This window comes from Crocodylus porosus, unplaced genomic scaffold, assembly GCF_001723895.1.
Source record: "Crocodylus porosus isolate Cpor-Errol unplaced genomic scaffold, CroPor_comp1, whole genome shotgun sequence".
NCBI classification, from domain to species: Eukaryota; Metazoa; Chordata; order Crocodylia; family Crocodylidae; genus Crocodylus; species Crocodylus porosus.
The window spans coordinates 110,525,105-110,550,576 of NW_017728943.1; the positions used below are offsets into that span (position 1 = coordinate 110,525,105).

The 25,472-nt window shown below is 42.0% G+C and overlaps 1 protein-coding gene across 1 annotated transcript in view; it reads left to right on the forward strand.

Moving 5' to 3' along the window:
* PARK2 (parkin RBR E3 ubiquitin protein ligase) overlaps positions 1-25,472 on the forward strand; it is a 1,395,896-nt gene that overhangs the window by 671,382 nt on the left and 699,042 nt on the right. Inside the window, exon 5 of the mRNA XM_019549987.1 lies at positions 8,787-8,870. Within this exon, the coding sequence (XP_019405532.1) occupies positions 8,787-8,870 (84 nt within the window). The remainder of the gene's footprint in view (positions 1-8,786; positions 8,871-25,472) is intronic.

Genomic DNA, 25,472 nt, shown 5'->3' on the forward strand with positions numbered 1-25,472 from the left:
TAAACTAGGATAGGCTTCAATCCCTGCTCTAGGTGGGGGTGTGTGAGAAGAGTTGGAAGCGAGTTGATATATGAAGCTGGGAGGTGAAAAGTTAATGGGATGGGCATGGGTAATGAAATGGGAGGTGGAAAGGAAAACAGGTGCGGGATGAGTGGTGAAATGAAAGAAATCAGCTACTGACAGGCAAAACAAAAGTAAAAAAAATAAAAAATAAAGAGGAAGTAAATTAAAGAAGATCTCATGTTTTAATAAATTGGGGTTTGGGATTGGGGTGTGGGGGTCCTGGTCATGTTTCCTGGGGGGAGAGGGGTGCTGGGAGATGGGAACAGTGAGGGAAGGCACTTTTCAGAGAGCTACTGCCCCTGTCCTTGCCTCAGAAAAGAATCCTCAGCTCAGGGGGACCTGATCCAGTCCCCTACTTTGTTCCTCCCCATTCCCCACAGACCCCAGTCCTTGACAGGTCCATGCTCTGTGACCTGGCTAGCTGGCATGTGCTCTTCATGTTGTTTGCACAAGGTTGCACCCTGGGAGTGGGAAGGTCACCCCCTTGGGGCAGGTGGGGGAGTTGGCTTGGTCCACACAGAACAATAGGCTGGGGGAGGGGACACTGCATCCTGGGATGCTGGAGGGCTGAAATTTGGGTGGCTCATCTGTTGGGAGTGCCCACATGCTAATTGAACAGGAGCTGGGTGACAAAGGTCAGAGATAAACCTGCCCTGGAGTGGTGTAACTTTAAGCCATCTAAAGTGTGCTCAAAACTAGTTTCATGTGTAAATGTATGGACAATCCAGGGATTAAGAGTTCCAGGAGCCACCTAAAACTAATGCATAATAAGACCCTTAGTCTTTACATGATCAGAGTGAATAATATCTAAAATCTACTTTCTGATGCCTGTTTTAATTGTTTAAGTAAAATATATTAGTAATTAAGTCCTCACATTCAAGCCATACAAAATCCCTTGAAATTTTGGCTCTTTTGGCTATAATGCTCCCTTACCCTACAGACAGCAGGAAATGCACCTGACTCAGGCAGGATGTATGCATCTGTGTGTGCAGCAGCAGGATTGACTGCAAAAACAAATGCATGGCCCACCCATTTTTGGCAGTCTTAGCAAAGAGATCAAACAATGAATAGATTTGAAAACGGTTCTCCTACCACCCCAAGTGGCCTCTGCAGGTCAAATCTCTGGTACCACCTAGAGAAGCGTTAACTGCCAATAGATGTGTTAAATAGAGGGCTTTGATTATCTAAGTATCAATCTAGCAGTTTTTACATGCAATAAATTCATTCCCTCACACACATTCACAAAGTATTGTTGTATGATAAACTCTTAAGTACTGTAAAAGGAACAAACTGTAGACTAGCCAAAATTTCCTTGCTAAATCAGTAGCAATATCTTCCTAACTTCTATATTTCTGTATATTCTTTCTTTCTTTTTTTCCCTCCAAGGTGGCTGACATTGTTAGCCTGTGCTCTGGGGATTTAGAGCAATATATTTCCCACAAAACTAGATGCTGTTATTCATGCAGTTTTATTTGGGAGCAAAGTAATAATGTTTATATGATGATGATATCTGGGCATTCACTAGAAATCTAATAAGTGTCTTATCTCATTTAATAAACATAGTCTTGATAATTATCAAGATATAAAGCAAGCTGAAATAAATATGAAGCTTTACATGATAATAAGAGTTGTTATTCAAATAGGTTTACTTGCTCTGAATTGAAATGAGGTCCCTAGTCTCTTAACAGTTAGGAGCACATCATATGGTCTTCTGCTGACTTTAATCTGGGTAGCTGCAAACTTCCTTCACACAGCAGCCAGATTATTCTTACTAAAGAGAGCTTGAACAGATGAAGATAATAAATGGTTCTCCTAAATTAAACTTGATAAGAATTCATAATAATGAATCACCATATCTGAAATTCCTAATTTGTCCTCTGTTACTGTTCCAGTGACACAGGAGGAATGTCTCTGTGAATGTGCTGTAGCAGCAAAATACGAGAGGAGGGTAATATTTAAGGTTTGAATAGTTGAGAAGCTGTGCAAACACTGGTTTACCACTGCTAACATTTCTCAGCATGTTAGCTTGGAGGCGAGTCTAAAATACTTTAGTCTCCATGTTAATTGCACTGATTAAATGTTGTACTTTCACTCCTAGTCTTTTATTCCTTTCTAACCACTAAGGACTAGCCCTTCCTGCTCTTTTGCTTTTGTGGAACTCAGGCTTGCTAATCATTCTGTCCCGATGTATGTCACCTTCCTTTCCTTACACCTCTTTAACTACATTTGTTGTGCTGCAGTGAGATAGAAGAAATGATAGTTAATACCATAGCAATGCCATTCATTCTTGAAACCACAAAAAAGGGAAGTAAAAGCAGCAGAATTCAGTTTTAAATTCCATTGTTGCTTGTAAGGTACCTGATCTTTGAATTAGAAAATTGTTATAAGGAATTTCACCATAAATAAAAATGAGGGTCTGGACTGTCTTTTTCAAGAATGGAGTCAACAAAAGGGCAAGAAGAAAGGACATCTGGACATAGTGCAAGGGGATGAGCAGAGGTCACATAGAGGATAAGTAGAGGTCACTTTTTAAATGAAGTAGAAGGGAAAAGTTAATAGTACTTCTAAATCAAATATCATACAAATGATATTGCAGGTCCAGCTTTGTGATTAGTCAGTGGAAGTTTCTACATGGCTGGAAGAAAATACATATTGCTCCACTACATAATTACAAGGTTTACCTGCTTGTTTTATTAAAGCCTTTCAATATATATGTAGCAACAATTGAGAGAAAACAATGCCTAAGATTAATTATCATCTCTGCCAAAAGATTAAAAAAATCAGTTGACATCTGCTAGGACACAGAATGGGTTGTGTTACTATTCCTGCAGTGTTCATGACTTCTGTTAAGTTCTACATGTATCAGTTTGCTATCAAAATATGCCCATGCAAAGTTTTCATGCATTAAGTTGGAATTGACTTGTGCAGCAGGAACGTGGGCTGACAGTTATAGTATAAATACTTTGACCATAGGGCATAACATGTAATTCCTTGCAAATAAATGTGTTTATTATTTTTCATCATGGTTTCTGGGTTAGTCTTTGTTGCTCGGCTTCTTGAGATAAGTGGCTTCTGGCAAACTTAATCTATTTGCAGTTAAGTGCAGCAAGTGGCTGGTACACATTAGAATGGCAGCAGAAGCTTTGTTTGTAATGTGGTGCAGAGTAAGTGCTCCTGGACAGATAATATCCAGGAAGTGCGGCATCCCACAAAAAGTCAGGGTGAAGTCAGTAGGAACTTCTGGGTGAGAACAGGAGCAGACCAGCCATAAGACCCTTGCAAGGGCAATAGTAAAAACTGTAAGCTGTTGTATACAAGTTTCTGTATGCAATAAAGAGTTGTTTCCACACTGGGTTGGGTTGAGAAGCCTCTCCATGTTGGTGCTGCAGGCAGAGACTGACATGCTAGAGCAGCATATAGTAACAAAAAGAAAGTCTTGCCCAATGAGCTCTTTTAGCACTTTCTCATTGTTTGAATTTCTTTTTGTCTGTTTGATGCAAGGTATAAAAAAGCATGCTAATGGGACCACCTAGTGCTTAGCACACCAGATTTGACTAGTGTGTGCAAGGCTGGAGGGGGTACTCTCCAAAGAAATGTAAACCATTGGCGCTGGACTCGGCTTAGATTTAGCATTCCCTCAGTGACATGTATTCTGGTTTTGGACGCTCTTATGGACCAAGAATTATTTCTTACGTTACTTAAAAAATCTTTTTGCATTAATGTTTGTCCCTCAGTTGTGTCATTTGCTCAACAGTTTAATGATTTATGTCTCTCGTGTACATATTACTAGGTACAAAAATGTGTTTTAATGATATTCAACTACATATTGTTCACTGGGGAAGAATATAAAGCAGGGAAAATACATAGCATTAAATAAATGGAAAGTTTCCAGCCTTCTAAATGATTCAGACTGTTTGATGAATCACTGAATGCTATTGCTGACCTCTGTTTCTGACCTTTCTGTGATTTCACAGGTCAACAACTCAATCTAACTATTGCATTTTGAATAATTTGTCTTTGGAGAGTTCTAGAACATGTCTTCTTTTTCCATTATTTTTTTAAAGTGATGATTGAAAATGACCAAAAGGCAGCTGCCATTTTAAAATGAAGTTAAATCTTTGATCCTGATGGCAAGCTGACCTAGTTTAATCAAGTATTTTTCCCTACTTCCTGAATCCCCTCTTGTTCTTTTTGTGTTTGGCAGTGACCTCAACTGAAACTGATTTTGTGCCCCCCATAAAAGTAAACCCAAATCAAATAACCAAATAAATACATAAATATTACATATATCATCACTAAATCAAACTATAACTGAACCTTTTAAAATGTTTTCTTATTTGTTGATATTCCCATTTTCTTTATACTTTGGTTTTGTTCTGCTGGGTTCTGTTTTACTCTCTGAACAAATATTCATTGCACACATATTAATCTGCAGTGTTCTTTAACAGCCATGTGACTGCTTAGAGAAGGGCAGACACTTTAAGCTTGAAATCAGGAGGCTTTTTCTTCTCACAGTATGCTCTGATTAACTAATAATTATACTGAACTAGTAATTATAAACACTGTAATGTGCAATGTGTTTCAGAAGTGCGACTGATTGGCTGATTTGCAGTTTGATAGATATTTCTAAAGCTTAGGAAAGAACAAAACAAAAATTGTATTTCAAAGTGCTTATCTCATTTGAAATTATGTTTTTATTTTGACACAGTTATAGCAATGACATTTAGTATTGCTAAACAAGTGTCAACATACTAGTATTTTCAAGGGTGCATAACTTTTGCTGTTTCTTAAAATGGAGAGCTCTACTAAAGATCTTAATGATGCGGTATCTTTTAAAATATATTATATAATTATTAATAATAATACTTCTGTATTTTCATGCTATAGTCCTTTCCTCTGAAGGGGCACATATTAAATCCATAAGCTTGAGTAAGAGATACCAGCTCCATTTTACAGATGAGAAACTGAAAAAAATTGTGATTTGCCCAAAGCCAGATAGCCTGTCAATGACAGACAGAAACAGAATCAATATATTCTGGCTTTTACTCCTTGACTCTTGTTGTAGACTACCTTGTCTCCCAAATGGTTTGATCTAACTCCTCTTTGAGTAAATTGAGAGACTACTATTGACTTCAGGTTCACGTTATACTGGGCTATAACCTATCAAAGCAAGGAATATTTATGATTTGTTTCTGGGTGGTGTTTTATATGTACAATCAGAGAGTTGTAACTGTTGTAAATCAGCAGTAATTCAGCTTGTCTTCACAAGAAAGTTAGGGCACAGGAAACTAGAGGGTAAAATTGCAGCCCATTAGGTGCTCTTCCTTAGTTTCCTGTGCAGTTGGTTCTAGTAAGGACTGAGTGGGAGCTTAAGCCTCTTTTAGATGGGGGAAGCTACCTCATTCAAAGATACTAAGAAAGTCCATAGAGCTTTAGTGCTGAGTAGCTAGTGCACATTGAAGTCAGAGGGTGTGCCTACGTGAGACATTTACTGCAGAATTGACTAGCTCCACAGTAAAACATCACTGTCTACACATACAATGCTATTAGGATGGAGTAAACTAATTAACTCCACTGTAGGATAGTACTGCCAGACACGAGTACCTTGACTTTAACAAAGCTTTTGATACCAGCTCCCACAGCATTCTTGCAAACAAGCTAAGGAAGTATGGGTTGGATGAATGGACTGTAAGGTAGGTAGAAAGCTGGCTGGGTTTTCAGGCTCAATGGGTACTAATCAATGGTTCAATGTCTACTGCCTCAATGGCAGCCAGTATCAAGTGGAGTGCCCCAGGGATCAGTCCTGGGCCTGGTTTTGTTTAATATCTTTATTAATGATCTGGAAGAGGGGATGGATTGCACCTTCAGCAAGTTCACGAATGACACCAAGTTGGGGTGTGTAGTAGATACGCTGGAGATTCAGCATGACAGACAGATTGGAGGATTGAGCCAAAATAAATTTCATCAGGTTCAATAAGGACAAGAGCAAAGTCCTGCACTTAGGACAGAAGAATCCCATGCACCATGACAGCCTGGGGATTGACTGGCTAAGCAGCAGCTCTGCAGAAAAGTACTTCGGGGTCATAGTGGACAATAAGATGGATATGAGCCAGAAGCATGACCTTGTTGCCAAGAAGGCTAATAACATTCTGGGCTACATTAGCAGGCCAAGGGAAGTGATTATTCCCCACTATTCAGCATTGGTGAGGTCACAGCTGGAGTACTGTGTTCAGTTTTGGGCCCCCACTACAGAAAAGGTGTGGATGAACTGGAGATTGTCCAGCACAGGGCAACAAAAATTGTGAGGGGGCTGGGACACATGGCTTATGAGGACAGGGTGAGGGAACCGGGCTTATTTAGTCTAGAGAAGAGAAGACTGAGAGGGGATTTAATAGCAGCCTTCAACTACCTGAAGGGGGTTCAAAAGAGGATGGAGCTAAACTGTTCTCAGTGGTGGCAGATGACTGAACAAGGAGCAATGGTCTCAAGTTGCAGCAAGAGAAGTTTAGGTTAGATAGTAGGAAGAACTTTCTCATGAGGATGGTAGGAAAACACTGGAACAGGTTACCCATTATAAGTTACCCATTACAGGTTACCCAGAGAGGTTGTGGATTTTCTATCCTTGGAAGTTTTTAAGACCTGTCTAGACAAAGCTTTGGCTGGGATGATCTAGTTGGGGCTGGTCCTGCTTTGCCCCACGATGACGGGGGAGTAGATGACGTCCTGAGATCATTTCCAACCCTAATTTTCTATGATTCCTCAATTGTATTTCCCTGAATCTCCCTGAATTACTCTTATAACCAGCATTTTGTGTGTGCTGTCTTTCATCCTGCTTTATATTTGTCTGAATTGGAAAACAATGTTGCAAGTGCATTTTTCTAAGTGTTGAGGGAAATGTTTTGCTGGATTATCTCTATTGACTTCAGTGGAGTAACCCCAGTAGAACATTTGTCCTGTAATATTAACTATTCATAAGGTTGTGATAATAAGTATTATGATGGTTAATATGTGATTGTAGGGCCATGGCTTTCCATGGTAAGATTTTTCTTTGTGTAGGTATCTTGGGACTGATTCTTCTCTTACTTACACTGGTCTATAACTCCTTTGACTTTGGGAGAAGAATTAAGGCCCTGGGACCCTATCCAGCATCACTGAATTCAATGCGAGTTTTACTATCCATGAGCAGAGAGGTTAGTTATGTTAGTTTGATATCAGGTAAAAGGTAGGGTAGGTTTGAACCTTATAAACTAGCTAAATCAGAACTAGATCTCCTTCTATACATCTTTATATGTCTGTGTTTTAGTTAGTCTATAAGGTGCAAATCAACCCTGCCTTGAGTTTATTAACATCCTTATTAGAAACAGAATCATCAAAGATTTTTAAAAACTTTGTGCAGCTCATGTTCATTTCCCTCTCCCTTTCAGATTATGTTAAAGATCCGTAAATCACTGTGTTTAAAAGGTTATGATGTACAATATAGTGTATATATTTCTTCACTAGTTTTAAACTACCTAGCCTAGGCACTGATATCAGTTGTAAACATTCTTACACTGCTTAAATTTGGTTAGAAGTATGATGATATTTAAGGTATGGATGTTATCTTTTTTTCTTACCTGCGGTCTGCTTAGATATGTATGTGCACATCCTTCATTTTTATTTCATAGGTTACAATTCATTGTCTGTTCTTTGAATCATAAATTTTTTTGAAAATAAAATAAACTTCTGAACTTTAAATTGAATTGTTCCAAATGACTGAGGATATATCTGTATATGTCCTTTATTAGATAGCTTTATACGAAGGAAGTAATTCTTTAATAAAAATTGTTTGTAAGAAATGGTAAGATTTTTTAGTTGAAGTTGTTGTTTCTTCTTTGTTTTTATTATAACTGTACAGGTAATACAAATGTTTCTATGCAACATGGTGCAGAAAAGACCATTCAGGATTTTCTGTTGGTTTACTTCTATAAATTTCTTTTTTCCTTCAGTAACATAATTAGATGAGAAATCATAAAAATAATTTTAAAACTCTCCAGTATGACAGTAATCCTTCATGTACGGTTTCAATTACTTATGTGGTATTTAAGTTAGGGAGAAGTGCTGCTGGTGCATGTCATAGAACTGAAGCAATTCTCCTGCTGGCTTGATGTAAATGTTATCAAAATCCATGTGAAAAGCCCTTGTGAGCAGATGCATGTTTCAATAAAACAGAAACCACATGATGTTTAAATGGTTAAATAGTAAAATATAAGAATGCCACCTAACCTTTTCTCAATCTTTACTCCAGTGAGTCTAACACTATAACCCTGCTTAAAACTATCTTCTAACATTTTTTCCATTTTTCCATGATCAGCTGCAGACTGAGATAAACATTGTTCAGGCAGAAGATGGGCCCTCTGTAGCTTTTTAATCATAATTAAGAAAGTCCCTGGCTGAACTCTTAGCAGTGAAAATATACTGTTGAGAGTTTGACGGCTGTTCAGAACACTAGCCTCAGAATGGAAAGGCTATATTTTCTACAAATGACTAAGTTTTAAACATGGATGTTGTCTTTTTGGTAATTTTAGAACCTTTGCTTGTGTTTTGTGTAGTGTAAATTAATAAACTTCTTGTTTAGTAACATTCTAGCTAAAGGGCAGGGATGGTGGGAGGAAAACAAGAAAAAAGGTATAGCTTATTGCCAAGTGGATTTAAAACCTTGTATATATGTTGATTTTATTTTAAAGGGTCCATCATGCTGGGAGGATGTGCTGATTCCAAACAGAATAACGGGTGTTTGCCAATTCCCAAACTGCAGTGGTAATGTAGCGGTAAGATTGTTATCTTGTTTCTCCGAACCTCTGAATAATTTGTCTCAACAGGCCTAACCACATTAGAACTATAAGATTAAAATATAGATTGTAAATTGATACAGATTGTACATTTAAATTGAATTAATTAGTAACACATATAGCAAACAGGAAAGATTTCAATCGGTTACTGCTCAGATAATAACATTTTCTCCTTCAGGAGGGATATGAAACAGTGATGCTAGTGTACAAATATGGGACTTAAATAATGAATGAATTTAAACACTCAGATCAGTATTTGGTTTGTAGATGACTAGCTTTTACAGCCATATGTCCATACATGGTCCACTTATATTTTTAAAGATTTCTTGGCATGTCAGGTCTCTTGTATCTGATCATGTTGGGCTTTAGCACCTTCAGAGTGCTTTTTTCTTTCTTTTTGACCCGTCTTTTACTCCTTCTTGAACTGTTATTCAAATAGGGCCTCAGTTAAGTGACATTCATAGAAGGTCAGAGCTAGCAGTGGCACAAGCATTTCAAAATGTCCAAGGTTAAGTACGTATTCAAAAAGCCCGAAGCAGAATTCATCAAACTTATGTGGGTTTCCATAAGTGGCTTAGGTTAGTTTGGGAGTAAACAGAGCACACCTTCATCTTTTGGTGGGAAGGCACGTAGGCTGCCTGCGCAGGCTGAGACCATCAGGTTGGCCACACCCAAGGCCAACCCCCCATCAGGTATGCAGGAGCCCACACACCCAGGGACCCCATACTCTCCCAAGAGTGGGCACAGCCACAGATTGTCTGACTAGGCTGCAGTGCATGGCAAGCACTACTTCCTCCTTGTTCCCCCATCATCATCAGCTACAAGCATGTCAACTGCAGTTAGGCAGTGGAGGTACCCATACTTGCTCATCCCCTGCAGCCCAGTCATGCTGCCTAGGGTTGTGCATGCTTATGGAGGGCATGAGGGTCTCTGGATGGTCACCCAGGGACCCCTAGAACCTCAGGAACTGGCACAGCCCTAGGGAATCTGACTGGGCTGCAGCGCATAGCTGAGAACCCCTTCCCTCAGCCGTCCTGCTCCCCATTATAGTGAGCCACTGTGCTGACTCAGCTCTGTGAGATCCAAGGGGCAGGGTAGGCTGTGCACTTGGCTAGAGAAGATGGGTGAAGGGCAAGTGAGAGGGGGCTAGCAGAGTGATGTATGAGTGTCTGGGGTGCCAGTAGACAGCAATCAAACAACTCAATTGGGGATCTGGTACAGAAGTTTGATTCTACAGTCTAACCTAAATTGATTAAGTTTGAATGCACATTGATTGAGGTCTATCCTAGACCAGGTTCAACCATTTTTAAACCAGTCTTTGTGCACTGAACTTCTATATTGTTATGAGTACTGATACTGGTAAAACTCTAATGTCTGTACCTGGCCAAAAAGTGAGTGTTTTATTGTTTGCAATACTGGCCCATGTTTGTATCTTTTTATATGTGGAAATTAATGATGTCTCACATTTGCTTTCCTTTACACCAGGGCTACCCATTTGATGGGCCATGGTTCACGTATGGTCTGTGATGAGCCAGTGTGTCACCCACAAGTAGTAAACATGTGGCCCATGGCCCCCCTGCAACTGGCTTTCCCATTGTCAGATGGCATTGGACCATGTATCACTGGTGCTACCATGCAGCAGGGAAGAATCCTTGGGTTATGAGGGGTGGCCCTACATTATGTCCCTTATAATTTGTGCAGCCCAAGGAACATGAAGCCCAGGCTGCACCAAAGTTGGACAGCCTTGTTTTAAACTATTCTTCCAGGGAAGACTTAGAGACAAACAGTATCCTGCATTAGCTGAAGAACAACTCTGTACCTTGCCCAAGGCCCTTTGCTTAGGGCATATACTAATGTAAGACAGAATAGGAAAAAAAATAGTTCCCCTGAGTTCTGCAGTTAACAGGGGGTTCAAAATGAGCCTTGATTTCCTATAAATGTTAGCTGACCCTGTGGTGGGACAGTAGGGGGTGCTTATTATGCTGAGCTACTTACCTCACTGTGCCAGGCCCAAAACCAAGCTTCAGGAGTCTTCCCTGCAGTGCCTACATCTGGCCGTCCCCCTTCCTGGACCCCAGCAAACCTGGGGTAAAGCTCCCACCACCCAGGCGCTGGTCTCTGTTAGGGTTCTGTGCCACCCAGGGTACACAGACCCTGCAGACTGCGGGTGTCCTTTGCCCACTGGTAGTATTTCTGAGTGCTCCTTATAGCCTGGAGCCTCCCAGGATAATCTCAGGTAGGAAAGAATTAGTTAATAATCAGCTGAATTCTCTCTCCCCTCAGGCACTCACAGCCAGGCATGCTGAGCCAGATAGCTTTTTATTCATCAGAGGGAGAGAATCGGGGAGGGATAGAACCAAGGAAGTTTAAGAGAAACTCCAAACACCTTGAGCAATACAGAATAAATTGAGCCTCATCAAATATTGAGTTCAGTGACCCTTTTAACATGAAGCTAAATACTTAGTTTTAATCTAGTAGCCAGATTTCTACTTACAAATCATCCAGGGAGTCTGTCTCTCATGGTGGCACATCTTTCTGTGTGTTTGTTCCCAAAATGACTGCCTGTCCCCTTCCCAAAATGCCTGCTGCAGGACAAAGGAAGGGTGAGCTCCCTTAGAAATTTGTTTTAGCCCAGTCACCTGGGTGACCAGGTTGACTCAATACAGAGGTGACCCAGACTGAGGAGGATTTCTTTACATACCCCTTTCCAGCTAAATCTGAAAACTGAACAGAGCTGGCTGGCCCCATAGCTTCTAACCTTTATGGGGCCTCCCTTGAAACTTGCCCAGCCTCAGGGAGAGTCCTATGGGTTATACCCTTGCTAGGACACAGTATTTTTTTAAGGGTGATATCTCATCCTCCATGGTGTCCAACTTCATCTGTGCCAGGCACTAGATCAGAAGGATGAATTTGGTGTGAAACTTTATTGCCTTCTCCTTCAGAGTTAAGTTATGCAGCTCATCATTTGCTTCCTTCCTCCCAAAACCAACACTTCCATTTCCAAAATCTGGATTGTCAAAACCTCATCTTTTGAGGAATGCCTTTCTTCTAGCTCCTACCAATTGTTCACAGAATCCCTCCTACCTATTACCATCATCTATCAAAATGATGTGCATTTAATATGTGTCTCACTGTCGCAGGGCACTAAGGTGCCCACTCCTAGAAGAGCAGAAACTGCCTGGGGAAAGAGCCCAAAGAGAAAGCCAGAAGCCCAGGTGCAGGTTACCAGGGCAACAAGCCAGAGGGCAAATTAGCCTGCACCTGCATATGGTCAGCTGACCAAAAGGGGCAGGGCCCTGGGCCTATATAAACCCCAGGCTGGAACTAGGGAAGGCAGTTCCCTGCTAGATGCCAGAGGGGAATGAGCCTCCAGGGAATAAGTGCCCAGTGACGCAGCAACTGCCTGATATGCTACACCTAGGGCTAATGGGACTCCATGAGCTCCGCAGGTACCCTGACCTACTAGACACTTAGTGCCAGGGACAAAGTTCAATGCTTTTAAAGGGGCAGAGCACACCCTGGCCTCTTGTATTATGTTATAGACCAGGGGCTTATGTTTGTTTGCTGTTTATAACACTGGTGGTTTGGGTGAGGCTATTTGGGGAAGGAGGAGGCTTCATTGGGAGCCCACTATAGTGTGGGGGCCCTGGCACCAGAGAGGGTGTAGCATTTGGGGCACAGAGACAGTGCTGTGGAGAGCCCAGTGAGAACAAGGGGCCGAGTTGTAACACAGCCTGGGAGAAACAATGGCAATACCATCTGTGAGACTTGGGGCGTGGTAAAGGGGAGGTTTGGAGCCACGCATATAGCCCATAAGACTGGGGTGTCCCAGGACATCTATTTTGAAATGGGACCCACAAGGGGTCCGGGATGCATGGAATTCAGGGAAGTCCATCAGGATCATGCCCCAGTAGGCTTAAAGGCAGCCTCCCTACTCATTACAGTTGCATCAAGATGTGACGGGTGAGAAAAGAGGGTGCCTATCGGACCAAATAGGCATGGTCAAGGGGCCCTAGGGTATCATGGCCATCCTTGGAGACCCCATCCCGTGACACTTACCATTCCAGATCTGATCCGATCCACACTTTCGAACAGTCCTTTCTCTATGGTGATCAGACATGCTTTACATGTTGCTCAGGAAGTGAACCTTATGTAAGCATCTCATATTCTTCCTGCTTGACTGAAATAGTATCTCATATAACTGTGCTCCATGAATGGTTCTCTTAATGTGACCAGGTTGGTTTAATCCTGGGAATGGTACCAGGATTTTCTGAGTGTGCCTGTACAGTAACTTCCTAAATTTGGGATCTGAGGAGCTGATAAGCCTTCTGAAACCCTACATCTAGAACTATACAGAAGTTTCTCTCCTTCAGCATTTCCCCAAGCTTCCCCAGTTCAGAGTGCCATGTTCTTCTTGCCTTCTGTACTGGGACACTCCTCGTCCATCATGCGTCTCCCTTTTTTCAGCCTCAAGGAGATATTTCAGGTCTAGGAAGCCCTCCTTCCCCTTGGCTTCTAAGTTGGTTTCCATTGTATGTAAAATCTGTGTGCACCTGAATAACTTCATCCATTGCTGAAATTCAGCCACTTACAGGAGGAAAGGGGGCTGGCAGCACTTTAATAGTAGACAAAAACACTGTACAGTAGTTGAGGACTGGCTGAATCCTTCCCCACATAGCCTAGTAATGGTTTAAGTTTTCATTGAAAATTATATGAAACATAAAGGTGAAACTTTAAACCAGGCAAAAGGTCTTTTGTTTGAGTTTCTCCTTCTTAAACCCATTGGCAAAATTCAGGTAGTGCAACATACATACAGGAAATCTGCTTGTGTCCCTGCAAAGGAGAAAAAAATGTGAACTCTTTACAGACTGAAACCATCATTCTTGGAATCTTCAGATGATAAGGTTACATTTTATAACATAGTAATTGTCATTGCATTGTGGTTACAGAGCAGTTAGAGGATAATTATACTGTGTTATGCTTTCCGATATGTATAATTATGCCTAATTTATATAACTTATGATGCACAGAGAAATGTGTGTTCTTGGCAAAAGGGATAGCTGTCACCAAGAGAGGGATATTGTTTCAATATCAACCCCAATATCAATCTAAACAACTGTAAGGCCTGATTTGTATTGAATAAGGCCTGTGTAAAGTAATCAGCCATATGGATTTCAACTGATCCCTGCCCATCTGATATCTTCTGTATTCACTTCTGCACAACCATGGAACACTCACCTGTTTGACTCCTACTTGCTTGTATGGAAACATTTTCTCCTTCTACCTAAGGGCTCTTCAGCTTTTAGTTACCTCCTACATGGATCAGCAAGCCAGGTGATATCACTGAAGTTCCATTTCCCAGTCAGATAACAGGAAATGGCTGTTAATGGCTTCAATCTCTGCCATCATCCCCATGGGGCCAAAAGTAGAAAATTAGGGATTGTGCTCTAGTTAATGGGTAGGCTATATCTGGAATGTAGGGTCCATACCTAGAGAAGAGGGCCAACTAGTTTATTAGTGCCAAAACAGGACAAAATGTATTTTAATCTACACTTACTTTCAGGTTGTGTCATTTGATAAGAAAAAATCTTTTGAGGCATGCATAAGAACAGCAAAGGAAATAAGTTAGAGTTTCACAAAGAAAGCAGGGAAAAGGTGTCAGAGTCTTTCTTTTACCCAGAAGCTCAGAGCGTGGAGCATCTTTTCTGGACATAAGTGACCTAGGTTCAGTTTCCACTTCATACTGAAGAAATTTTAGCTCCACATCTCCTACCTCCAGAGAGATGTGCTATAACCACGTGGTTGTAGGCTGTGTTGGGGAAAGGTGTCTCTCAGTTGTTTCTGCTTGATGTGTCCTGGTTTGTATAAATAGTGATACATTCAGAGAGTGGAACTCGTGTCAGACTTCCTAGTCAGTGTTTAAGCACCAGGTTAGAAATAATTTTTCTTTCTGTCTGAATTACTATTTAGGTATTTTATACAATGTTGAACAATTTAAATAGGAGGGATTATAAGAGACTCCCCTCAGAATACTCCATATCCTAGCAGTCAGGATGTCCATCTTACAGGTGGGAAACTCCCAGTTTAAATCCAATATGTACTTTATTGAGGGCAAGAATTGAATCAGGGTCATCCACCCTTACTGCAATTTTGTAAACACCTAGCTGTGATTTTTTTTCCAGCTGTAACTCTTTGGCAAGTTCAACCTGAATTCACAAACAGATTCTGAACCACCAAAGCCACATCTGGCATTTTTTGTATTTGCTGAAAGATTTTTGTCCAGTTATAGAACAAGCCTATTTCTATTTGCTGAGACTTCCTGTAAGTGCATGAAAACAATTAGGGTTGGTTACAATATGGCAACATCTACACTAGTAAATGAGTGAAGGAGTCTGAGCATTTAGTGCTGTGACTACAGCTTGGATTTTTACCAGCAGAAGGAAAGAAGGTTAATCTGAGTCTAATGACTCATAGGGCTACTTTAGGTAATTTATTCTGGCATATTTTAGCTATTTTCTTAGCTAGCAGCACACAAGGGAGTGATGTGACTAGCATGGCACATCTGACTTTTCAGCCAAAATGTCCTGTTATTCATTTACGGTGAGATCAACTGGGAACAACCTTTGTCATGAACTCAGGGAAAAGCTTGAATTTATGCCTTCAGAGCTGTAGTGAGATACCTTAACCATTCTGCCAGCACCCTGACAGCAGAAAATGGTATTCCATATCTCATCCCCAACCATATTCTGGCTCTCATTAACAGTCCTCTGAGATACCAAGTTCTGTTAAAATTTGGTTCTGAAATAAATAATTCATATTTTAGGGGCTGCTGGATATGAACACAAGTTTTAAATTTGCCACAATGTATGAAATATTAAGAGGAAGATTAGAATTTCACACAGGAAAACTGGGACATGTAAAAATTTAGCAATAGAAATAGGCTGAATTTGGTAATACAAAATACAAGCTCATGCACTTACAAACAGCAACAAAAAATCTGCTGTAAATTACTAATTCATCAGTGGGAAAATGACTAAGATGAAAAAGGAGTTTGGGTGTATCATTCAGTCATAGGATGACTATGAACCCACCAGGATGCTCTGTATTTGAAAAAGACAAATGTGATCCTGGGAAGCATCAAGTTAAGTATTTCTTGAAAAGAAAAGAAGGATTAATACATGGTGTGATGTCATCTGGAATGTCGCGCATCATTCTGGTTATCCATGTTTGAGACAGATGAATCCAAATTAGAATAGATAGAAAAGATGGATGATCAGAGGCAATGGGAAGTCTATCATGTGTGGAGGTAGACTATCTTGTTTAGCCAAGCAAAAACTTATGAAAACTTACATGGTCAATAGTACATGCTGTAGCAGGGCACTAAGGTGCCTGCTACTGACAGCAGTAATATAGAACAGGCAGCCTAAGCCTTACCTGGCCCCTGCTGATCCCTGCCAATGATGGTTGTCCAACTAAGTGTGTCCTGTAAGGCTCAGGCAGCCCCTCTGGTCCCTAGGGCTCCCATGTTGGTACGGGGACCCTCCAGACCACTCTTTAACCCGCACCTGACTCGGGTGCCTGTCAATGAAACCTGCCGTCTGCCTTGGGGTGGCTTGATCTAGTGCATGGCCCACCTAGGGCCTTTCCAACGCCTCCCTGCACCCGTTGCCCCCCTGTGGGGCCTTTGCCGTGCCTCCCCGCGCCCGTTGCCCCCCGGTGGGGCCTTTGCCACACCTCCCCACGGCTGGGGGCTACAATTTCCCACACACTGAGCGCCCCTCCGGCACTTGTCTCGATGTGCCCACTGTGGCACTGCTCTCCACGCCCCTGCTGGGCACCAGGAACTCCCCAAGCCCTTGGGGGGCTCCTGCGAGGCCTCCTTACACCCCTACAGCCTCACCCGGTCCTCCGGTGTAACCATAAGTAAACCAAAGAGTCAGCCAGCCGGCTACAACATAACATAAATGCCAGGGTTATAATACGACCCCCCCCATAATGCTGACTCTCACCCATACGTCTGTCCGGGCTCTCTCTCTCTCCCCCCTCACATCATTGCAGCCAGTCAAACTGCCACCATTGACTCTGCTGCTCAGCTCTCCTGCAGGGCTCCTGCTCCTGCAGCTGCCAGAGGGGAACTGCCCACGGGCTCCAGCCTGAGCTGTTATAAAAGGCCCAGCCCTGCCCCCTTCTGGTCACCTGACCGGCTGGTTGCCACAGCAACCCGCAGCTGCGCTGCTTTGCTGATTGACAACTCTTCTCTTATCCTTTAAGTCACAGGGCACCTCAGTGCCCCTGTGACAGGGCCAGGTAAGGCTGAGGCTGCCTGAGCCCCGATTCTGGGAACCCCGAGTCAGGCATAGGATCCGAAAAGGGGTCTGGGGGCCAGGCACAGCTACGGCCACCTGAGCCCCGATTGCGGGAATCACGTGGAGATAGGCCCCAGTGCGGGCAGGCGTGAGCGCAGGAGAGCACGTGAGCATGGAGAGACAGGCCCCAGTGGGGCACTGTCTGTGTGAGAGGGGCCCCAGAAGGAGGCGAGCCTACATTTGAGAGGGGCCCCAGAAGGGGGTGAGCCTACATTTGAGAGGGGCCCGGAGGGGCCACTAGGCGAAGTAGACTCAACAACATCTGGAACATTCGAGAGGCTTGGGGCGTGGTATTAGGGGTGGTAGGAGCCACGCGTAGCCCTGTGATGGGAGTACCCAGAATCAGCGGCAGACAGGGTACCAGCGGGAGTACGCCCAGGGGGTACCATGCCCAAGGGGGTAAAAGGCAGCCTCCCTTATAATACTTTCACCATCAAAGTCGTGGCAGGCGAGATAATGAGGATGCATGGACACCCACTTGGCTTGGTAGGGGGCGCCAGGAGAGATCACAGACGCTCCTGGGTCCCCGCCCTGTGACACATGCATTGCTGTGTTATCAGTATATATCTACCTCTGATTGTGTACTTCTGAATGCCATTATGGAAGAGGAAAGCAGTTTTCCTCGCTGCCTCTCTTGATATAACTTCTGCAAGCGTGCCTCCTTTCTTTGTTCCTTATGATGGATGAGTGCTAAAGAATGTTAAATATATTCTTGTTTACAGTTATCAAAAACCAGCAAATTTGTCCTTTAAAAAAAATTAGAGCAAACATCTGATTCCCCTTACACCCATAGGCATAAGTGTAATTTTGTATAAAATTTTTTATCAATTTTCATGATTTACAAATTCTAGCTTGTGTCATATCTTTAAGATATACTGTGTTCTCTCCATTATACTAATTTGAAGATATCTTAATGCAAAGCTAGTCTCTTGCCAGAAATTAGGGCCTTTAATTTTCATAGATGAAAGTATGAAAATACAGTAATTGACAACATTCAAAAGCAATAGATATCAGAAGATCAATTTAAAGTTAAGCATATTTTTAAATTATTGCCAAAAGTTATAATGAACAGCTTAATGATATGTGCATTGTAATTCAGGATGTGTGTTGCAATGTACTCTCAGAGGTAAATGTTATTTGATTAGTCTATATTGAGCAAGTGAGCCATGAAAACTTAACTGAACTTAAATTTTCATATGCTTTACTGTATAGTGTCCTTTGTTTAAATGCATAGCCTTGGGCCTGAAAAAAGGCAGTGCACTCAACCCAGAGTATGCATTTATCTAAACTTAATGCAAAGAGTACTTTCTAAGTTCACTAAGTTCACAACCTTTATTAGGGCTGTGGTACTAGTCAGCACAAACTGATTAACTCCACCCATTTTCAAGGCTTTCAGTTGTTATTTTGAAGCTGCTGTTAGTCTTGAAAATGAAAGGAGCTAGTGAATTTCAGGACTACTATTGTATTTCCCTGAATCAAAGATGACCTAAATTTAAGATGGACCCCCCCAATAATTAGATGTTATATATGGAAAATGTATAAATTTGTTATGATGTTCTAGGTATAGAATTTAATTATTGGAGGGCTGTCTTAAATATGTCCATAGCACTGCTACAGAAGGGAAATCAGCAGCAGGGAGCATGTCGCTGTCTCCCACCTGCAAAACCCCATTTCTTCCCCCCAATAGCCTGCCTACCTCTCTGACACCTACACCCCCATGCTGCCAGCCACCCCATGGCCTCTGCTTCTTCCCTCCACCCCCCTTTTCTGTAAGACACAACTCCAGCTTGATTCCCCCCCAGATCATGGACCATGTAAAAGTGTGGCTCCTACCCAGACATGCAGCAGCAGCATTGCTACTGCCAATTTGCTGGGCAGGGGATAGTATTGCCATGTTTTCCATGCCAGGGTGGGAATTGAGCCAGAGCTGGAACTGTGCAACAACAAGGGGGACTGGGGCATGGGCAGAGACTATAGAGGACAGGTGCGGGGGGAGGCAGGTGGCAGGTGTCTGCTCTGACTCTAGCCCCAACCCAGTTTCAGGTGCAGAGTCACAGCCAAAGCAGCTGTCTGCCTCCTCCTCTGCTTTGTACTCAAATCCAAGACAAAGGGTTCTTTTCCTCATGCTGACTGGGCTGGGAGCACCTCATCATGGATTCAAGTAAACGTGGTAATACCACAGTACAGCTGTTTGTTTAATGAGCATTGCTTACAGTATTGTGGTATTAGAAGATCTAAACCTGTCTATCTCCTGTCATTTTTAAGGCTTCCAATGATCTGTTTTGGGGCTGCTGTTAAAAGCCATGAAAGTGAGGGGAAGTCCCAGTGTGATATTGGCCTCTCATTTCCAAGACTTCTAACAGCAGCCCTTTATCTCAGCATTTCTTTCACTGATTTCTGTGCAGTTCAAGAGGGCAAAATTAGTTACAAAGTAGATAATTAAAGTTACGGTTAGCATGACTATAAAATAGACAGTAGGGTTAAAAGATGCTATTCCCTTAAGCAGTTTAAGAGCAGTATCTGAGGTGCAAATGACAAGCATGTATTACAATGTATAACCAATAGGTAAGTAGTTGGTATTTGTATTGTGTTATGTAGTTAAGCAAATTATGTATTTTGTGTACCACTTATATGAATACTAGATACTAGGACTGTGTGAAATTTTGGCACCCATGTTGTTTCAGAGGGTTTTTTTGGGCTGTTTTGGCACCTGAAACACTGAATCAGAATAGAAACAGAAGGCTCCAAAACAGCTCTGAACTGTTTTGGAAAGGTTTCGAAGAGTTTCAGAACCGGGCTTCCAGGGAAACAAAAAATAACAAGATTGAGGAGAAAGTGGTGGGGAGGAGGAAGGACTGCTCTCATATTGACATCTAGCTCCTGGTATGATTCCCCCAGCTCTCTGATCGCTTCCCCCAGCTCTCTGATCATTTCCCCAGCTCTTCCTAGGGGAGTATGGGCCCCAATCTGCATGCGGGGTTTCAGCAGACCGCTGCTGCAGGCTGGGGCCAACAGCAGCTCCTCAGCACAGGCCATGCCAACTGCCGGGAAGATCGCAGTGCTGCCGCTGGCCCCAGCCTTCAGTGGCAGCCTGCTGAAACCTGGCATGCAGAGCTGGGGGCCCACATCCCCTGGGAAGAGCTGGAGGAATGATCAGAGAGCTGGAAAATTAAACTGGGGGCTGGAGAATCCCTGCCACATGACCTGGCTCTGCAGAGAGTGGGGTCTCCTCCCCACCACTGCCTACCCTGTACAGGCCCAGATCTCTGCTCCGAGTGAAGCCAGGTCACGTGGCAGGGACTGGCACTACCCTGCCACGTGACCTGGTTTTGATTTGAGTTGCTTTAGCACCTTTTAAGGCTATGGGCCAAACTGACCCAGTTTGGGTCAGAGTTGGGTGAGAAGATGAACGGGTGCTAGGACTCAACTGCCTCCACTTTTCTCAGTGGGAGCCTGGAGACAGCATATACTGCCACCACTTTTCCCACAGCAGCACAGGAGGATCACCCACAATTGATATTTTTCCCTGTGGCAGTAGGAGACAGGAAGTGCTGCTGATGCATCCCACTGCTGAATGCTGCCACCCCATAGGCTGAATCAAATGTCTGTGCAGACCTGTGGGCCTTTGGCTACCAACTCCTGGTCTAAGGAGACAGCAGAAATGAAGCTCATCTTGTGTAACTATTGCTGCCTTGTGCTGATTTGCACAGACACATTCTGACTGAGAAGGAAGTAGAAATTGACATGTTTTGACATTTCCATAGAACTATGATCCAGGAATTGTCCTTAAATGAGGAAGTACCTCAAGCCATCATGAGTTATCTCGCATCACTTTCAGTCAGCAGCATAGTATATTTGTTTCAGAGAGATCATTCCCGCTATCTAAAACACTAAGTTTTATTTTAGTGCTCTCTTTCCTTCCCATTCTTTGGACAGATGGGATAAAGGCCTATGGAAACTTGCATTTTCTAGTTGGCAGGATTCTAGACTTTACTCTTGCTTGAGGGTAATTGAGTTAGAACTCGAATGACTCTTGAACCTCTGGCATTAACTAGGCATCCAGAAGTGACCTTGTCCAAGCAGAATGAAGACATGGTTTTCGCTTCAAAGACCCATAAAAATATGTGAAAACTTTACTGATAGTTGACTGTCAAGGTTAATTAGTACAGATGGTTTATGAGCTGCTGCTTGCATCCAGAAGCAACTTGTTCTATGCCTCCTAAATCCTTCCTCTGCTGCACCTGTGTATTATCAAAATCCTTGTCATTGTCAGAAGGTGATGCAAGTCAATTCTGTAGATAAAAAGCCATGCATTTTCTTATAAAGGAACGTATTTCTTGATCTTTCTCAACTGCTCTGGGATCAAGAAAGAGTTGAAGAACTGATTTGGAACACTGTATTCCTCATGTCATTATTGGACAAGGCGTTCTTTTCTTTTTGACCCGAGTAAGAAAATCAAAAGGAATTTAATTCTTTAAAAGGAAAATATATGTTCGGTTCTCTAGTTTGGGGGTTTTGTCTGCCAGCGGTCAAAGGTAAGAAACTTACATCAGACTAACCAAAGAGAAAAGGTGTCTCTGAGTCACATTTCAAGACAGAATCTCCTAGATAAACATCTTCTATAAAAGGATAGAAAGAAACTTTTTTTTCCTTGCTGAGCTCCCAGTCTTCTGTTAAGTATAGAACAGATCCAATGGCCCATTCAAAGTGTTCCATACAAAATCTTCAGTGTTTTCTTTTATACTTGTAAAAGCTCTTCAATTTCATCCCTACCCTTGGTTGGTATTGACTAAATGTGAAGATGAATTGCTCCTAGTTACAAGACTGAAGCTTCTTAGATTCTCATTACATCTTGAAGCTTAGATGGTGTAGTTAATAAACTGCCTGTAGTGAGCTCTGACTAGATGTGCTTCCAAAACAGTAAGAATTTGCATTGAATAATGTTATGGATATAAAATGTTTGTTAAGCAGCTTAGGGAAACCTCACATTACATCATAGCACACAGTTAAAAATCAACACACTTTTAAAAAATCTTTTATAAACAGATCACCCCCTGTAGCTCAAGGACAAACATAGAAATGAGCTATTTATCAACTAATTTCAAATCAAGTTTGAGTCAGAGCTACTGCAGCTCTCTTGTGTTTTTGCACAGTAACAGTAATAATTAGAACATATGGTTGCTGCTAAAAGTTTACAGCTGTCACATGAACCTAAAGAGAAATTGTAGATACTATATTGCCCATGAAATGCTATTCGCTCACTATTCCCTTTTGGGGCCAATATTTACTTTTGTTGGGGGGGAATGATTAGCACTGCAATTTCTGATACGTACCTAATGAATTAATTCATGCCCTCAGAAGCAAACTGACTAGAGCTAACACTGAAAAGCATCATCTTATTCCATTTGTAAGTTAGCTGTTTTATTATGATAAAATATTAATGGAAAAAATAGTTTTGGAGACAAACTTAATTATCTAAAATGCATAAAAAAATGTTAAAGTGTAATGCAGTTGAAGGCAAGGGTCTTTGAGTAGTCGTGATATCTTTTATTAGACCAACTGAATAAATGGGAAAAAGTACCTGCCTATGTCCTTAGACCAACACAGCGACAACCAAAAATCCAGCGTAATGCAATTAAATGTATTGCTGATTCTGAAAGGAAGGGCTAAATTGTATGTCATTTTAAGTCGGGTAGTTATTGAGTATCTTTTCCCCTTCTGTTGTGTTTAAACTTGACAAAGGTTCATCAAGAACCATTAGCACAGTTTAGTCTTTTGTACAGGTAGCCAAGGAAAGAGAACGATTACCTTGCTGGGAATCATTAGTGGAATTCTGCTGCAGGAGAGTCATCAGTGTGCTGTTACATAGCAGAACAGTGGTTCTCAACCAAGGTGATGTGAGATCCTTTTAAGGGGGTTGTGGTGTGCTGCACAGTACTAGCTGTGTAGGTATGCAAACACCTGCACATGCTTCACAAGATAAACCCAGATATTTCTAATAGGTATCTATAATGTCAAAAACACTGTGGACTGTTGCAGTCTTTCTGAGTTCTTTTCAACTGTAGAATTGCTCTGTTATTTTTCTGTAATAAAGAAATGAGTGAAAGCTAAGAGTGGTCACTTTCTAAATGGTGTCTTGGGTCCAAAATGTTTGAAAACTAGAGGATGCATCAACTTTTGAGAGAGATGTTTTTTCCTATGGACAAAATACGGGAAACACTTTGTCTTGGGCCTTTAAGTTAATACAGATATTGTTCTAGATGTTCTTTTGAGAGCCACTTGCCTACTGTGCAGAAAAAGATCCTGTATGTCTGGAAGAGTTGGCATCAGTTATAGAAGGGTCCTATGGGGCTATAGGGGCAACTACAGTGCAAGTCATTTTGCATGTAGAAAAATGAGAGTACATTTCATAGAAGTACAAGTTTATCCCCATCCCAAGTTGATGCATGACTCACAGCTGTTATCCTGAACTTGATATTCTTGAACAGATGTGGTCTACCAGGAGATCAGCATTCCATCATTAGGGTAGCCAAATACCATTTTTATCTTCTGGATTAAGGATCTGTGCAGCAGCAGCTGCTCATGTTCCCAAAATATGTTATACATTTCTGCAAAGATCTCCAAAAGAAGGAACAGGACTTTTGGGGAGTCTCCTGCACTTCACAGAGCAATGAGAATCATTAAATGTTAATTCCATGTTCTAATTAGCTAATGTAGCATAGCAAACTGCCAGGTTCAGTGCAAGTACAGTGGAATAACCTATTCTCCAATCTGATAACTTTGATTTTGGCCTCAGATATATTTTAGGATGCAGCATTAAACCACCTCTTATTTGATATTAGTAGGCAAATACAAAGGAGTCCTACTAAATATTGTAGTCTGTGTGTGGTGGTAGTGCTGGGAAATTGAGTAGGCTTGTTTTTTAACCTAACTTTTTGGGGTGTCACAGGAGATAAGTTTCACTTACTTTTCTATGTTCTAGTTCTGTATTTTCTCTTAAGAAGAACGCGTGTTATATTGAATGTTTTGGAGATTGATCACAAATGTTTGTCCTTCTCGCCTTGTGTGTGTGCCCCCTCTATTGGGTATTGGAAAGGTGCTGGTCTCTTGTAGAGTAGAATCCTTTCTTACTCCCATTGTTGGAGGGGTGTGTTTTTTTTTCTCCAAGAGGTCTATTGTTCATTATGAAAAATATGAAGTAGACAAACTGAGACCAATAAAAACCAAGGGCATAGATTCTGAACTCCAGTTCTACGGGAGTTATGAATGGTAGACACCTCTGAAAGTCAAGACTTTTTATTGACAGTAAGTACATAAATATAGACAGAAAGATCTATTTTTTGGTGTTCAAGATACATTTTTGTTTCAGCATAAAGACTTGGGAGGGTAAATAAAAAATTCACAAACTGTAACAGTTCCTTCTGGACTTAGTCAGCCAGTCTGCAGTTCTGCATAACACAGGACACTGAAAATTCATAGATTCATAGATTGCAAGGCTGGAAGGGACCTCAGAAGATCATCGGGCCCAGCCTCCTGCACCAAGCAGGAAAGATAACTGGGGGTCAGGTGACTCCAGGAAGGTGACTGTCTAGTCTTCTCTTGAAGATTTCCAGAGTAAGCGATTGCACCACCGCTGGAGGGAGCTCATTCCAGTCTGGACACCCTGACTGTGGAGAAGTTTTTTCTAATGTTGAGCCTGAATCTGTCTGCCAGGAGTTTGTGGGCATTACTCCTGGTTTTCCCCTCAGGTGCCCTGGTGAACAGTTGCTCTCTGGGCCCTTGATGTACTCCCTCTAGTGTAGCGGTAAGAAGCTACCAAGTCCCCTCTCAGCCTTCTTTTCCTCTGGCTGAAGAGCCCCAGATCCCTCAGCCTTTCCTCGTATGGCTTGCCTTTAAGACTCTGATAATACAGGTGGCTCTTACCCATATGCTATCCAATGGGAACTTCTGAATCAAGCCTGTGGAAGAAAACAAACTTTGCGTTGTGTTTGGTATTAGAATTCACAGACTCAGTCTGAGTTTATTGGCAACTATACCATACAATTGTAGGGAGGAGATCTAACAGAACTCCCCGCCTCTACAAGCTCAGCAAATGGGCAGACGAGAACCTCATGGTGTTTAACACCGAAAAATGCAAGGTTCTCCACCTTGGGAGGAAAAACCTGCAGCACCTCAGCAAAAGGGCAGATGAGAACCTCATGGTGTTTAACACCGA